Source organism: Myotis daubentonii, chromosome 2 (genome assembly GCF_963259705.1).
Source record: "Myotis daubentonii chromosome 2, mMyoDau2.1, whole genome shotgun sequence".
Lineage (NCBI taxonomy): Eukaryota > Metazoa > Chordata > Mammalia > Chiroptera > Vespertilionidae > Myotis > Myotis daubentonii.
Genome location: NC_081841.1, coordinates 129,279,423 through 129,294,549, shown reverse-complemented (window position 1 = coordinate 129,294,549; position 15,127 = coordinate 129,279,423). Strand labels below are relative to the sequence as shown.

The 15,127-nt window shown below is 38.9% G+C and overlaps 1 protein-coding gene across 3 annotated transcripts in view; it reads left to right on the top strand.

Moving 5' to 3' along the window:
- The window catches only part of VPS36 (vacuolar protein sorting 36 homolog), a 45,408-nt gene that overhangs the window by 17,024 nt on the left and 13,257 nt on the right, over window positions 1–15,127 (top strand). For 2 of the 3 annotated variants that reach the window (XM_059684521.1, XM_059684520.1), the window contains exons 3-6: window positions 1,632–1,702; window positions 8,939–9,053; window positions 10,227–10,316; window positions 11,036–11,122. In XM_059684521.1, the coding sequence (XP_059540504.1) occupies window positions 1,632–1,702; window positions 8,939–9,053; window positions 10,227–10,316; window positions 11,036–11,122 (363 nt within the window). The remainder of the gene's footprint in view (window positions 1–1,631; window positions 1,703–8,938; window positions 9,054–10,226; window positions 10,317–11,035; window positions 11,123–15,127) is intronic. The other variant, XM_059684522.1, reaches the window with a different exon arrangement.

Here is a 15,127-nt window from a genome sequence, read left to right as displayed (position 1 = left end):
GGAGAACAAGTTATGTGTATGCTAGTAGAGCTGATGTCTTTATTCCAAAGAACTTGAAAGTATTTGTGTTTGTGAATAAATTTCAGTGTTGCCGGTACAATAAACAATGTCTTCTACATTATTTTTATAATTGCTGTTTCTCCATGAAATTTTAATATCACAGGTAAACTGTATACTATACTGAGGATCTTTGAAAGGTCACTAACCACTGCAAAATATAAGACTCTTTTTGGTTCCCACGATCCAATTTTGTCCCTTTAGTGGTGATATTTCTGTTGTTGATAATGCATGCCTTAGAACTATTAATGTTTTCTAACTCTTTTAAAAGAAATATACACTCAAGAAAAAAAATTTTTTTGGAGGGATAGGTGTCTTTAAACTGTATGTTTATAAGTTAATCTTAGTATACTTTTTTGATTATCATATAAAGAGGCAAATTTAGAAATCCTTAAACCAGCCATTGAATGCCATTCATTTATAATAATTAAAAAATTAAATTTACTAATAAAGGAAAGCTATATTACTATTTTCTGTTTAAAATTTTGGGTGGGTGCGTGAACTATCTATACTAATAAAAGGGTAACATGCTAATTAGACCAGATGTCTTCCGGATGTCGTTCCGGACGTCCTTCCGGCAAAGCCATGGTGGCGGGGGCCAAGGCAGAGGTGGTTAGGGGTGATCAGGCTGACAGGGGAGAGCAGTTAGGGGCAATCAGGCTGGCAGGGGAGAGCAGTTAGGGGTGATCAGGCTGGTAGGGGGAGCAGTTAGGGGTGATCAGGCCAGTGAGAGCAGTTAGGGGCGATCAGGCAGGTAGGCAGAGTGGTTAGGGGCGATCAGGCAGGCAGGCAGGTGAGCAGTTAGGAGCCAGCGGTCCCGGATTGCGAGAAGGATGTCCGACTGCCAGTTGAGGAGGATGTCCTTGGCAGTCAGACATCCTCTGAGGGGTCCCGGATTGGAGAGGGTGCAAGCAGGGCTGAAGGACCACCCCCCCTCTGCAAGAATTTTGTGCACCGGGCCTCTAGTAGGAAATTATAAAGGAAAATGAATAACACTCTTTATCTTTGTTTTGATTTACCTGTTTTATTTTTTGTTTTCTATATAAGAACATATTATAACCTAGCTCTGGTGTGGCTTAGTGATTCAACATCAACCCATGAACCGAGAGTCACTGATTTCCAGTCAGGACACATGCCTGGGTTGTGGGCTCAATCCTCGGTGGAGGGCGTGGAGGAGGCAGCCGATCAGTGATGCGTCTGTTTCATTGATTTTTCTGTCTCTCTATCCCTGTCCCTTATTCTCTTGAATCAATAAAAACATATTAAAAAAAAGAATATAGTATATGTAAAAAGTTGCATATAAATATTACGTTTTAAAAATGTACCTACTGTGAAAACAAAGGTAGTTATACCTGTTTTTAAAATCTTATGTTTTTCCACGTAGTAAAATGCTACTATAGCATTGCTTTCATTCAGTTATTCCTTAAATTTATTTAAGGAATAAAGTAACATAATTATTATTTATTGTTTTTACTATTAACTACCTTAAAGGTATTTGACATTCTATTAAGTGCTATAAAACAAGGATTTCTGACTGGTCTTATGAGTCATATTTTCTATTGATTTCCTCCTAGGAATGCTGCATGGCTATTCCTCTTTCTCAAATTGTGTTCATTGAAGAACAGGCGGCTGGAATTGGGAAAAGGTAAGGTCTGTAAATTATAGTTTTTATTCACAAAATACATTTCCATTCAAGCTATTATCATTAATTTAGTTAATTTACTGCTGTGCCATGACTACATATGGGGACATGAATCTAATGATTGTGTTTGGGGGCTTTATAAATAACTGTCCTTGATCAGGAGTTCCCCTAGGAAGGTATTATCCTACCTTAAGCTCATTGATAAAAGGAAGTCATTCTTAAAGCATGAATCAAGTACTAAGGTTTGCTATAATATCCGTGGGTCATAATAAATAAATGTGGTCCAGTTGTCATTGTATATATTTCCACAGACATTTACTTTTAAATGTCTATGTATCTTATTTAGTACTTAAAATCAGAAATGAAGAAAGGAACTGATTTTGCTCCTATTTCTAGTTGATCATTAAGTTTCTCACTTATATTTTTGATATATCAGTGTTACGGTATCATAATATTTATTGTCCAAATTGGGACATTTATAAGTAATGGGAGTGCTGTTTATAATTGGACCAGTCAAGCATAAAATGGGACTGTCCCAGGCAAATCAGATGTGGCTGCCCTGGTTTAAAACCACAGGTTAAAATGTTTCTGTTTACTCAAGAATATACAGAATTCTGGCTTTATAGTTTAACTGTATGTAATTGAGGTCAACTTATGAACAGATATTGCTGATGAGGAATTTTTTTCCACATGGGCCCATTTTTAGCTTTAGCATAGTTAGATACTTTAATAGATGTTAAATAAGTGCTGAACTTCACTGGAAATGCAATGTATGCCTTAATTATAATGTAGCTAGCCTAAAAGATTGCTTACTTGACATAAAAGAAACTAACCAACATTTTGAAGAGTAATAAGGTATTTATTTTTAGAGTAGGCTATTTCTCTAATTTATGTTTTGCCCCTTGTCACTTCTTTCCATCTTATATGTTCTTTCTTTAAAATTTATTTTATTTTTTTACTGAGGTATAATTAACATACAACATTGTATTAGTTTCAGTTGTACAGCATTTGATATTTGTATATGTTGGTTTTCTTTTTAAGTTCTACAAAGTAAAACTTTTAGAGTCTTTTAGATCATTTGAATTTTCCTCTGCGGTGTTATAAGGAAATCTAAACTGTAACAAATATATTCAAAATAGTTACCTTCATATTAGTGTCTTATTTTTAAACATCTCCAGTGAGGAGGAATTTAATAATTTGCCAAGTTAACTTTTTTCAATTCTTCTCTATAGTTTCTAGCTCCCCCTGCCCCAAATATTTATCATATCTTATTGATTCAAAGATGTATGCATATTTTCATCCTTTAACAAAGAACCCAAGATGCTTCTTTGACTTGGTGGATTTTAAACTTACTGAAATATGATATTGAATGACTCAAGAAATGAATAGGTGAAAAAATTTGCATGAATCTTTTATGCTAACTTTGGAATTTTTAAACTTCATGTTGTATCATAATATTTTAGCTTTTCATTAGGTTTCATTTGACAAAATCTGATAGCAGGACTCAGGTTTTTTTAGTTTTAAAGATTATATAATGCTTTTGCTCAGTCATCCTATCCCAATGGTCATAGTTTAGTTGCTCTAGTTGGCAGTTCATTTCAAACATCCTGTGGTTCTGCTTGCAGTTAAAAAAAATTTTTTTTTTATTGATTTCAGAGAAGAAGGGAGAGGGAGAGGGAGAGAGAGATAGAAACTGAATGATGAGAGAGAATCATTGACTGGCTGCCTCCTGCACCCCTTATCCCCCACTGGGGATCAAGCCTGCAGCCCAGGCATGTGCCCTGACTGGGAATCGAACCGTGACCTTCTGGTTTATAGGTCGACGTTCAATCACTGAGCCATGCTGGCCAGGCTGCTTACACAGTTTGTTAACTTATTGCACTTAAAGATATTTACCACAAAGGAATAGATGAAGAGTCCTTACAAATTGGCCCCAGTTCACTAAACAAAACATTTGTTAAATTGAGGAGGCCCCACACATGGTAATTCACAGTGATATTTATGTAACCACCTGGGCCTAAACAAAGTTAAATTGCATAATAGGTGAGTCTGTACTGTGGACATAAAGAAAAAGCTTTAAGCTAGATATCCAAGATATTTTGGCTAAGTCTTTTGGTTTTGCTAATCTTTATAGAAGAAGATTGTTTATTGAGCAGGTTGGGAAAAAAAAGAAAAAAAATACATAAAACTGAACAAATGTAGTGGTATTTTTAATAGCATAGAAGAAAATGGTAGTCATAAAGATGATGGTAATTTGTATTCCTAGAACAGCACTGTTTTGAAAAATGTTTTTGCTATTGAATATTTTTCTAGGTCATACTGTTGATCAAGTGGCATTTTCCAAAAATGACAGTATAGAATGTTAGTTTTGGATGGTGTTTTAATAAAATGTCTGCTGGCCAGTTTTACAGAGATAAGTTTTTAAAAAAATATTTAAAATCATTTTTATTTATCAATTATAGTTGACATATTATATTAGTTTCCAGTATACACTCCAGTGATTTAGACATTATATAACTTACTAAATAGTCATCCCAATAAATTTAGTACCCATCTGACACCATACATAATTATTAGAATATTATTGACTATACTAGAGGCCTGATGCACTGATTCGTGCAAGAATGGGCCTTCCTTCCCCTGGCTGCTAGCACTGCTGTCGCTCCGACCGGGAGCCACCTTTCTGCCTTCCCACGCTGCCCAGAGGCCCAGAGCGGCTGGGGGCAGTGTGGAACGCCTGCTCCGGCCACTCAGTGCCTGTGTATGCAAATTAACCCACCATCTTTGTTGGGTTAATTTGCATACTCCTAACTGGCTGGTGGACGTCACAAAGGTACGGGCAATTTGCATCTTTCTCTTTTATTAGTGTAGATTCCCTGTGTTGTACTTTACATCCTGATGACTATTCTGTAACAACCAATTTTTACTACTTAATCCCCTTGCTCTTTTCACCCGTCCCTCCAACCCCCTCCCATCTGGCAACCTTCAAAATGTTCTCTTTATCTATGAGTCTGTTTCTGTTCTGCTTATTTATTTTGTTTTGTTTTTTAGATTAATTTGTTGATAGATACATATTTATTCATATTTTTTTCCTTCTTCTTCTTAAAGGAGACCCTTTAACATTCCATGTCGTATAATACTGGTTTGATGGTAATGAACGCCTTTAGCTTTTTCTTGTCTGTAAAGCTCTTTATATGTCCTTCAATTCTAAATGATAGCTTTGCTGGGTAGAGTGATATTTGTTTTGTTTTGGTTTTTTTTTCTTGTTGATAGATATGTATTTATTTGCCGGGAGCCGGTCCATCCTTGCTGTTTCAAGGGACCTGGCATATATAGCATACGGTTCTTAATATGTTTGCTCACCTTCTTGGCGCTGTGTTTTAAGCAAGGTCACCTCTCCGAGAAAGGTTGAATCCCCAGGTAGGGATTTTCCCCTGAAGTTAGGGAGGGGATGAAACTCCTTAACTAAGTGCCAGGCGGGTAGTTAATCAATTTAACTACAAACAATCATGCTTAAGCTACATAATCTTTACTCCCTGGAATGGAGATAAGAAACGCCCTAACCTTTGTAATAGAGATTGACAGGATTAGAATCAACTGGTATAAATACAGATGCAACAAGACAACAACAGACAGAATTCAGAAGACAGCAAGAGACAAAATTCAGAACACAGAACTCAGGAGGCAGAATTCAGAAGACAGAAAGACACAGAACTTAGAACACAGGGCTTGGAAGACAGGACCAAGAGAGACAGAGCCTAGGCACAGAACCTACACAGAACGTTCTCTAGGGACAGAAGAACTTCGCTGGCGAGAGCATGCCGGAGGATCCTGGACAGGGACTGGCCTCGGAGCCTGGAGGCGGAGCCTGGCGAGAGAGCATGGCAGGGGATCCTGGACTGAACCTGACTGCGGAGATTGGCAGGAGAGCCTGACTAGAACCTGGTGACTGAACCTGACTGGAGAACCTGAGCAGAACCTCTCTGGAGATCCAGACCAGAACTTGGCTGGAGATCCTGGCTAGAGATCCTGGCTAGGCTGCTGATCAACTGAACGCTGTCTCCGTGTCCTTCCTTCTTCGCCGACTCCGTCTATGCCTTTGGGAACCCCTGGACCTGCTGGGGTTGGACCCCGGCATTTATTGCCTTTTTATTGCTCATATTTTTTTTTTATCTTTTTCTTCTTCTTCTTTCTCTTCTTAAAGAATACCCTTCAACATTTCATGTAATACTGGCTTGGTGGTGATGTACTCCTTTAGCTTTTTCTTGTCTGTGAAGTTCTTTATATGACCTTCAATTCTAAATGAGAGCTTTGCTGGGTAGAATAATTTTGGTTGTAAGTCCTTGCTTTTCATCACTTTGAATATTTCTTGCCACTCCCTTCTGGCCTGCATAGTTTCTTTTGAGAAATCAGCTGACAGTCAAATGGGTAGGTAACTAACTGCTTTTCTCTGGCTGCTTTTAAGATTCTCTCTTTGTCTTTTGCCCTTGGCATTTTAATTATGATGTGTCTTGGTGTTGGCTTGTTTGGGTTCCTGTTTCTTGGTACTCTCTGTGCTTCCTGGACTTGTGCCAGTAAGTCTTTTTCTTTCACCAATTAGGGGAAGTTTTTTGTCATTATTTATTCAAATAGGTTTTTAATATCTTGCTTTCTCTCTTTTTCTGGCACCACCATAATGAAAATGTTGGTACACTTGAAGTTGTCCCAGAGGCTCTGTTGGGGTCCAGCCCCAGCAGGACCAGGGGTTCCCAAAGGTGTGGATGGAGTTGGCGAAGAAGGAATGACATGGAGGCAGCGTTTAAGTGATCAGCATAGTTGGATTCTCTCCAGGTTCTCCAGCCAGTTTCTCCAGCCAGGTTCTGTAGCCAGGTTCTGTAGCCAGGTTCTCCAGCCAAGTTCTGTCTCTAGGTTCTCCAGCCAGGTTCTGTAGCCAGGTTCTCCAGCCAGGTTCTGTCTCTAGGTTCTCCAGCTAGGTTCTGTCTAGAGCAGGGGTCCTCAAACTACGGCCCGCGGGCCACATGCAAATACAAATATTGTATTTGTTCCCGTTTTTTTTTTTTTTAATATATATATTTTATTGATTTTTTACAGAGAGGAAGAGAGACAGAGAGCTAGAAACATCGATGAGAGAGAAACACCAATTTAGCTGCCTCCTGCACACCCCCCACTGGGGATGTGCCCGCAACCAAGGCACATGCCCTCGACTGGAATCGAACCTGGGACCCCCCAGTCCACAGGCTGACACTCTATCCACTGAGCCAAACCGGCCAGGGCTTCCATATTGTTTTTTTACCTCAAAATAAGATATGTGCAGTGTGCATAGGAATTTGTTCATAGTTTTTTTTTAAACTATAGTCCAGCCCTCCAATGGTCTGAGGGACAGTGAACTGGTCCCCTGTTTAAAAAGTTTGAGGACCCCTGGTCTAGAGTGATATTTGTTATAGGTCTTTGCTTTTCATCACCTTGAATATTACTTGCCACTCCCTTCTGGCCTGCAAAGTTTTTGTTGAGAAATCAGCCGACAGTCTTATGGGAGCTCCCTTGTAGATATACTAGAGGCTCAGTGCACGAAATTTGTGCACTCGGGGGGGTGTCCCTCAGCCTGGCCTGCCCCCTCTCTCAGTCTGGGAGCCCTTGCTCCTTACCACCCACCTCCTTGCTGCTCTTTACCGCTCTGCTTGCTGTTCTTTAGCACTGCCACAGAGGTGGTAGAGGCTCCACCACTGCTGCTGTGCTCACCAGCTGTGAGCCTGGCTTCTGGCTGAGCGGTGCTCCCCTTGTGGGAGCACACTGAACACCAGGGGGCAGCTCCTGCATTGAGTGTCTGCCCCCTGATGGTCATTGCACATCATAGCGATGGGTCATTCTGCTGTTTGGTCAATTTGCATATTAGCCTTTTATTATATAGGATAAGTCTGTTCTCTTGCTGTTTTTAAGATTCTCTCTTAGTCTTTAACCTTTTGCATTTCAATTATTTTGTGTCTTGGAGAGGCCTCTTTGGGTTCATCTTATTTGAGACTCTCTTCACTTCCTGGACTTGTATGTCTATTTCCTTCACTAGCTTAAGGAAGTTTTCTGTCATTATATTTTCAAATAGGTTTTTAATTTCTTGCTCTTTCTCTTCTCCTTCTGGCACCCCCATGATGTGAATGTCAGTATGCTTGAAGTTGTCCTAGAGTCTCCTTACACTATCTTCATATTTTTGGATTCCGTTTTCTTTTTGTTGTTCTGATTGGGTTATTTTTTGCATCCTCATATTCCAAATCGCTGATTTGATTCTTGGCTTTGTCTACTCTACTGTTGAGTCCCTTTAAATTATTCTTTATTTCAGTTAGTATATCCTTCATTTCTGACTGGCTCTTTTTTATGGTTTTCATGTCCTTTTTTATGCTGTTGAAGTACTCTCTAAGTTCAACTAGTTTTTCCCTAAATTTTTTGAGCATCCTTATAACCATTGCTTTGAACTCTGTATCTGGTACTTTGCTTGCTTTTAGTTCTTTTTCTGGAGATTTCTTCTGTTCTTTCATTTGGGACATGTTTCTTTGTCTTCTCATTTTGGCATCCTCCCTGTGTTTGTTTCTCTGTATTAGGTAGAGCTGCTATGCCTCCCAGGCTTGATAGAGTGTCTTGTAGGGTCCAGTGGCACAGCCTCTCTGTTCACCTGAGCTGGGCACTCCAGTTGCGTCCCCTACCCTCGGTGGGATATGTACACCCTCCTGTTGTAGTTGAGCTTTGATTACTGTTGGTACCTCAATGGGAGGGATTTATCTTTCAGGCCAATCTGCTGCAAGGACTGGCTGTGACTATGACCACTGGGAAGGATTCCATAGATAAGTTTTCACATTTTGTTTTCAAATGAGTAAGGTACTATGGTTAGGCAGAAATTATAGGCCCTGAGGTTACCTCTGTAGATGACTCTGTAGATGGACAACCCTAATCATAAACCAAAATCATAAACCACCCCAAATTTTGCAAATTTATTTTGAACTTATTTCCTGAAACCACATTATATTTAATCTATAGACCTACTAACTTGAACTTTTTTGTACATAGCTTGCAAGTTTTAAGTAGAGATATTTTTGAAAGGTTCATTAATACTGAATTAACACAAACTTTGAAAGGATAGTCTTTGTTTCTATGTGAATTTTAAAAGTGACCTGAAATATATTAAAAGTTATAGAAATAGAATTAGTGATTTTTAAAAGGCAATTTAATACATTACATTTGCTTTTTCTTTAGTGCTAAAATAGTGGTTCATCTTCATCCAGCTCCTCCTAACAAAGAGCTTGGTCCATTACAGAGTAGTAAGAACTCTTACATCAAACTCTCCTTCAAAGAACATGGCCAGATTGAGGTAAGTATATGAATAAAATTGGGCCATAAATGTGTGCTTGCATATATTTTTGTTGTTTGTTAATACGATGGGAGGCAGTATTGTTTTCATATTGTTAATATGATGTAGGCAACATAGGTTTCAACACATGTTTATAATATTTTTGATAGCTTATGTCTTATCAGTAAAGTATATGAAGTTTCGGTGACAGTGGGAACAAGAAGCAGGAGTGTGTGGTCACAAGGAAAGAGTGGAAGCCAAGTCATGCCATTTAGGCTACTAGTGAAGTTTTCAGTTGTATATGTAGTCCAATTGAAGGCAGTGTATGAACTCTAACAAATATAATCACTTGAGTGGTTCTTTTTTTTACATATAAGCACTGGTCCCTTTCCATTTCTGAGCTATTCTGTTCCTGTGCCAATACCATATTATGTTAACACCACATTGTCATAATCCCTATAGCTTCAGAATTATGAGATTTTCAATTTCTCCACAATAATCTCTATTTTTTGTTAGTGTCCTGTAGTTATTAGCCCTTTATTCTCACATATTAATTTTAGAATATAGTTTTTATGTCCTGATTAATAAATTGCTATATAAATATTTTTAGACATTTATTAGTGTGTTTTTATCTTCCCATTGATGTCATAACGTATTTATGTTCTTTTTTAATGGCTTTGCACCCAGTGCTCTTCACAACAATAGGCACTAAGTAAATATAAGTCACTAACTGAAGTCAATCTCCCTGTAGGTGAAAAATATAGTTGATTTTTTTGTGAGCAGAGGCACACAATTTCTGACTACACGTTTTAGCTAGACAAATTATTCTTAACTTTCTTCATGGTTAATGGTTGTATATTTTTCTTGGCACTGTGTCTGTTTCACTATAAGTTGAAAACAATCCACATAGGCAGAATTGTTTAAAGTAAGTCTATTTATTTCATTGTCACTCATCTCTTTGTTGAAATAGCTCGCTTTATATAGAAGGTCAGTTCCTTCTTTTTTTTTCTTTATTCTTTCTGAAGTTGATCCAAGAAGAGAACTTCCTTTGATTTTCTTTGATGTCTCTGAGAACTCTAGCCTTGTTGCAAATGATTGACTAGACCTTTCAACTAAAGAAATGTTAAGCAATTAATTCAATGAGGATGCCACAACCTGACTGACTCATTTAAAGTGTATCTATGTGTATACCAGTTTTATAGGCGTTTATCAGAGGAAATGACACAGAGAAGATGGGAGAATATGCCAGTTTCCCAGTCATTCCAAACAAATAGAGGACCACAGGTATTTTTAAAACTGTTTCTTAATCTAGTGTTTTCAACTCTGTACTTGGATCTTCATTAAGTAATAAGATATCTGTGATTATAGAACTTTCCAGAAACAAAATAATGATATTTGATTAAAAATTTATTTTCATAGAACCTAACTTAGTGCTCATAGACAGTAAACACTTAGTAAAAAATAATTACTACTTACCAAATATTCCTGGAGTGGTAGAAGTTAGATTCCACTGACTTCATCCTGTTGTTCATAATCCGTGTGGCATCTAAGAGAACTGACAATAAATACTACTGGTGACATTTTCCAGGCCAGTCTAAATTAACCACCAACTGTGAACAAATGCTCATATGTGTAAAAGCAATTTGTACAATAACTATCAAGTACCAAAACTTTTAACTAGTTTTTGAGACCCTATTAAGTATCTGATACATACATAATAGGTTGCCAAAGAACAAAAATGGATAGGAAATTTAATTTATATCTGAAATGAAAGTAAAATATGCCATTTATTGTATCTTCGGTGCTTCTTTAGAATGATTTGAAGATTGTCATATACAGCAAGAAACTGACCCATGTTTTGAAAGGAAACTAGATGGAGTTGTATGCTGTTTTTCTTTGGTTCTTTGTGGTCCTTTCCCGTCATTGAAAACACAGTGTAGTGGGTTACAAAAGATTGTGTCCTTCCTATTTTGTATGTTTTATTTTCTACTTTTGATTTTCAGCCAGGAAGAATAAGGGCTGTAGGAATTGTAGGTATTGAAAGGAAACTGGAAGAAAAAAGAAAAGAAACTGACAAAAACATTTCTGAGGTAATTCTTACACAAGTTCCGGTCATCTGTCTTTTTCAGCCATGTGTGTTTATTCTTTTGGATAAAACTGACTAATTCCATTCTGTATATTGGAATATTTAGTTTGCCTGAAGCTATACAGTATCTTATTCCATTTAACAGGTCCACTTCAGGTTGGCAAAATTTAGCCAAAATGTGTTTTGAAAACTATTTCTTTGAATTACAAAGAAATGCAAATCTGATTTTTGTGATGTTAGAAAATATCATGGAATATTGTGTGTAAATTTTAAAATCTAGATGAAATCGATTGGCGGTTACTCTTAATGAATTCAAGGTCCACTTTATAATTATTTTGGTTAACTTAATTGAGGGGAAAATGCTATTCTGTGGCCCTTAGCCCTGGTCAGACTGCACATAATATAATGCTCATAACCACTCAGAGACCAGACACAGAAACAGTCGGGAATGGATCAAACCAGCCCATCTAACAGTGGTTCTCAACCTTCTTAAATACAGTTCCTCATGTTGTGACCCAAACATAAAATTATTTTCATTGCTACTTCATAACTGTAATGTTGCTACTGTTATGAATCGTAATGTAAATATCTGATATGCAGGATGGTCTTAGGTGAACCCTGTGAAAGGGTCGTTTGACCGCCAAAGGGGTCGCAACCTACAGGTTGAGAACCGCTGACAAGGAGAACAACCCTGAGTATTACGTTAGAATGTTTCTGAAACTATATGAGAAAATTCAAGCAAAGGGAACAGAACTGTGGTCAAGAAAACCAGTTATGCATCCAGAGACTTATTTAGACTCATGTTTGATCCTTTTGGTAAGAGTAGAGGTCTGCGTTCTTTCATCAGGAGGCACATCATGTCTCTTTTTAAAAAATATATTTTATTGATTTCAGAGAGTATGGGAGAGGGAGAGAGATAGAAACATCAATCAATGATCAGAGAATCATTGATCAGCTGTCTCCTGCATGCACCCTACTGGGGATCGAGCCTGCAACCCCAGCATGTGCCCTGACTGGAATCAAACCTGACCTTTGGTTAATAGGTCGACACTCAACCACTGAGCTACACCGGCCGGGCAATGTCTCTTTTTATGATGTCAGCAGATGTTAATGTTCAGTGCATAAATCTATCGGCTTATTGGTGGTTGCAAATGGTGATAGTCAATGATTTATTTTGCATTTATTAGTTGGAATACTCTCTAAAGAGATGCTTCCCTTCATTTACTATTTAGCTACTCAGTGATATAGTTCATATAGGGAAGGCAAGGATAAGGGTTTTTTCCTCCCCTTTATTCTCAGGATAATAAATTGGTTCCTTATCCTCCAAAGGTGATTAACTAGGTTATCTTTTTTTTACATATTACTATGAATTCATAAATTTTAACATATTTGATAAATTACAATATTATTCTATTTAAAGCTCAAATTGTCTCACCTTTGGCCAGTGGTAGCCTCTTCAGGTTGGCTCTTGAGTGCTTTTGAGGTGACTTGGACTTTGATAGCTTACTTACAATCTTGTGTGACAATAGTTCCAGGACCATCTTGAACATAGCCTGCCCCAGATATAGAATCAACCACACCTGAGAAGCTCTGCTAGTCTTTAGTAGGAAATGGCTATTTCAAAACCACTGTCTACCTGTTAAGAATATGCATCTATATTGGAGAGATCTTTATTTCTAGGCCTTTTCAGTGGAAAGAGCTAGGTTTGTTTTTTTTTAATAAAATTGCTTCATGAGGTCATACTGATACTTCCTATTCAAGTTCAGGACTACACTAGCAAATACTTATTAAAAAAGTTAAAAAGAATTTTTTTTTGTATGTGTTCTTCCCATGCTTTAAGAATAGGTGTGCTGTATCTACACTGTCTGACCATTCTGCCACTATATATACACTATTTCCCCTCTAGCTCTCATTTCGTCACAGTTTTATAAGTAACTATTTGTGTAATGCTACCAGTCCTTATGCTGATCTCCCTCTATTCATTTGGATTGTTTTAAGTTCATTCTCTAATAGATTTTTCAGGAAGTGTTCATGGGAACAGTATTCCCTGAGTTCTGGCATGTTTGCATTCCTTAAATGTGAAAGTCAGTTTTGGTGGATTTAAAATCCTTGTCTCATATTTTCTTTCCTTGAGTGCCTTCAGTATGTTACTTTTAATTTATTGTCTGGTGTGAAGTGTTGCTGCTAAAGAGTGATGCTCTTCTAATTTTTTCACTCCTTAAAAGTCACTTGCTGTTTTTACTAGATACCCAAAGGATTCTTTTTTAAATAAAGCCTAGTAATTTTACTGGATTGTGTCTATGTGTTTACTAGAATGTGTTACTCATTCTTGGTTGTTATCCAATACTAGAAGCCTGGTGCACGAATTCATGCATGGGTTGGGTCCCTTGGGGTGGCCTGTGGGGATCCGGCCCCAGCTCGTGCCCCTAGGCTCACAGCCCTGCAGTCCCACCTGGCACCCCACCTTGGCCTGGCGCCGCCCCCTCACCTCCACCATCCCACCAGTGGGGTGATCGATCAGGGCTGGGCCCCCCGCCCGGCTCCCTCAGCACCTGGGAGCTGGGTGGCAGCCCCGCCCCCCGCTGCCACTGGTTGCTGTCTACAGGGTGATTGGTGGGGCAGTCAGGCCCCTGCTTGCACCCACCTTGGCCTGGCACTGCCCACTCATCTGTCCCACCATCCCTCTGTGGTCCCGCTCTCATCGGGGCCTATTGGGGCTGGCAGTGCCTCCACTGCTGTCCACTGCCAGCACCGTGTTGCCAACGCCTGCCATGATCTGTGCCGCCCCATGGTGGTCAGCGCACATCATAGCGAGTGGCTGAACGAATGCCCAAGGGGTCAATTTGCATATTAGGCTTTTATTATATAGGATGCTTTCAGTATTTGGTTTCAGAAGTTTTTTCTTTTAATTTCAGGGAATTTTTTCTATGTTGTAATTTTCTTTCTTTCTATTTATTTATATTTATTTAATTTTAAAAATTGTGTTGTTGTTTTTTTTTTTATTCTGTGAGTCCTCTTAGTTGTATTTGTAGCTTTATTGCCTATATTTACTTGTTGTGACTTCCAAACCCCTTTTATCTCTTTCTTCATTTCTTTTTTATTTAAAAAATGTTCCTTTTTTTCACCTACTCTTAACACATTGTTTGCGGGTAGTTTTTATCGCGCTATCGCGCGCTAACAGGTGGCGCGGGCCATTTTTGCTAATTTTTTGCGCAAATGGCAACGTTCAGTAAAATTACGATAACTTTAGTTTACGTATTTATATGTTACCCGCATTCTACCACTAGTCTATAAAAAACGTATTAATACGTGTCCCGTGCCACTCTACTACCAGTCAACGTAAAACGTATAAATAACGTTTCCCACATACAATGTGTTAAGATATCTGTTGTGTCCATTCCCTGGTGTTCTGTCTAGTGTAGTCTTTATTTCAGAAATGATCAAAAAATTCTTTCCTGAATCTTGTCACTTCATTTCTGATTTATATTGTCCTTTCATAGCCTGTGTCATTTTTAAAAACATCTTTTAGTTCATCCTATATAATAAAAGTTTAATATGCTAAGTGTCTGGTCGTCCATTCAACCAATCAAAATGTAATATGCTGATGATATGCTAAGGCTGCTCAACCACTCGCTATGACATGCACTAACCACCAGGGGCAGATGCTCTGACCAGTAGGTTAGCTTGCTGCTGGGATCCGGCCAGTCGGGACTGAGCGAGATGGGCCGGACACACCCTGGAGCCCTCCTGTGGCCCCTCCCTGGCTGGCCAACCTCCCGCATCCCTCCCAGCCTCGATTGTGCACCAGTGGGGTCCTTTGGCCTGGCCTGCACCCTCCCACGATCTGGGGCCCCTTGGGGGATGTCGGAGAGCTGGTTTTGGCCGGATCTTGCTCAGTGCAAGAGCTGTCCCCGGTGGTCAGTGCGCTCCCATAGGGGGAGCACCGCTCAGCCAGAAGCCGGGCTCATGGCTGGTGAGCGCAGCGGCAGTGGCGGGAGCCTCTCCTGTC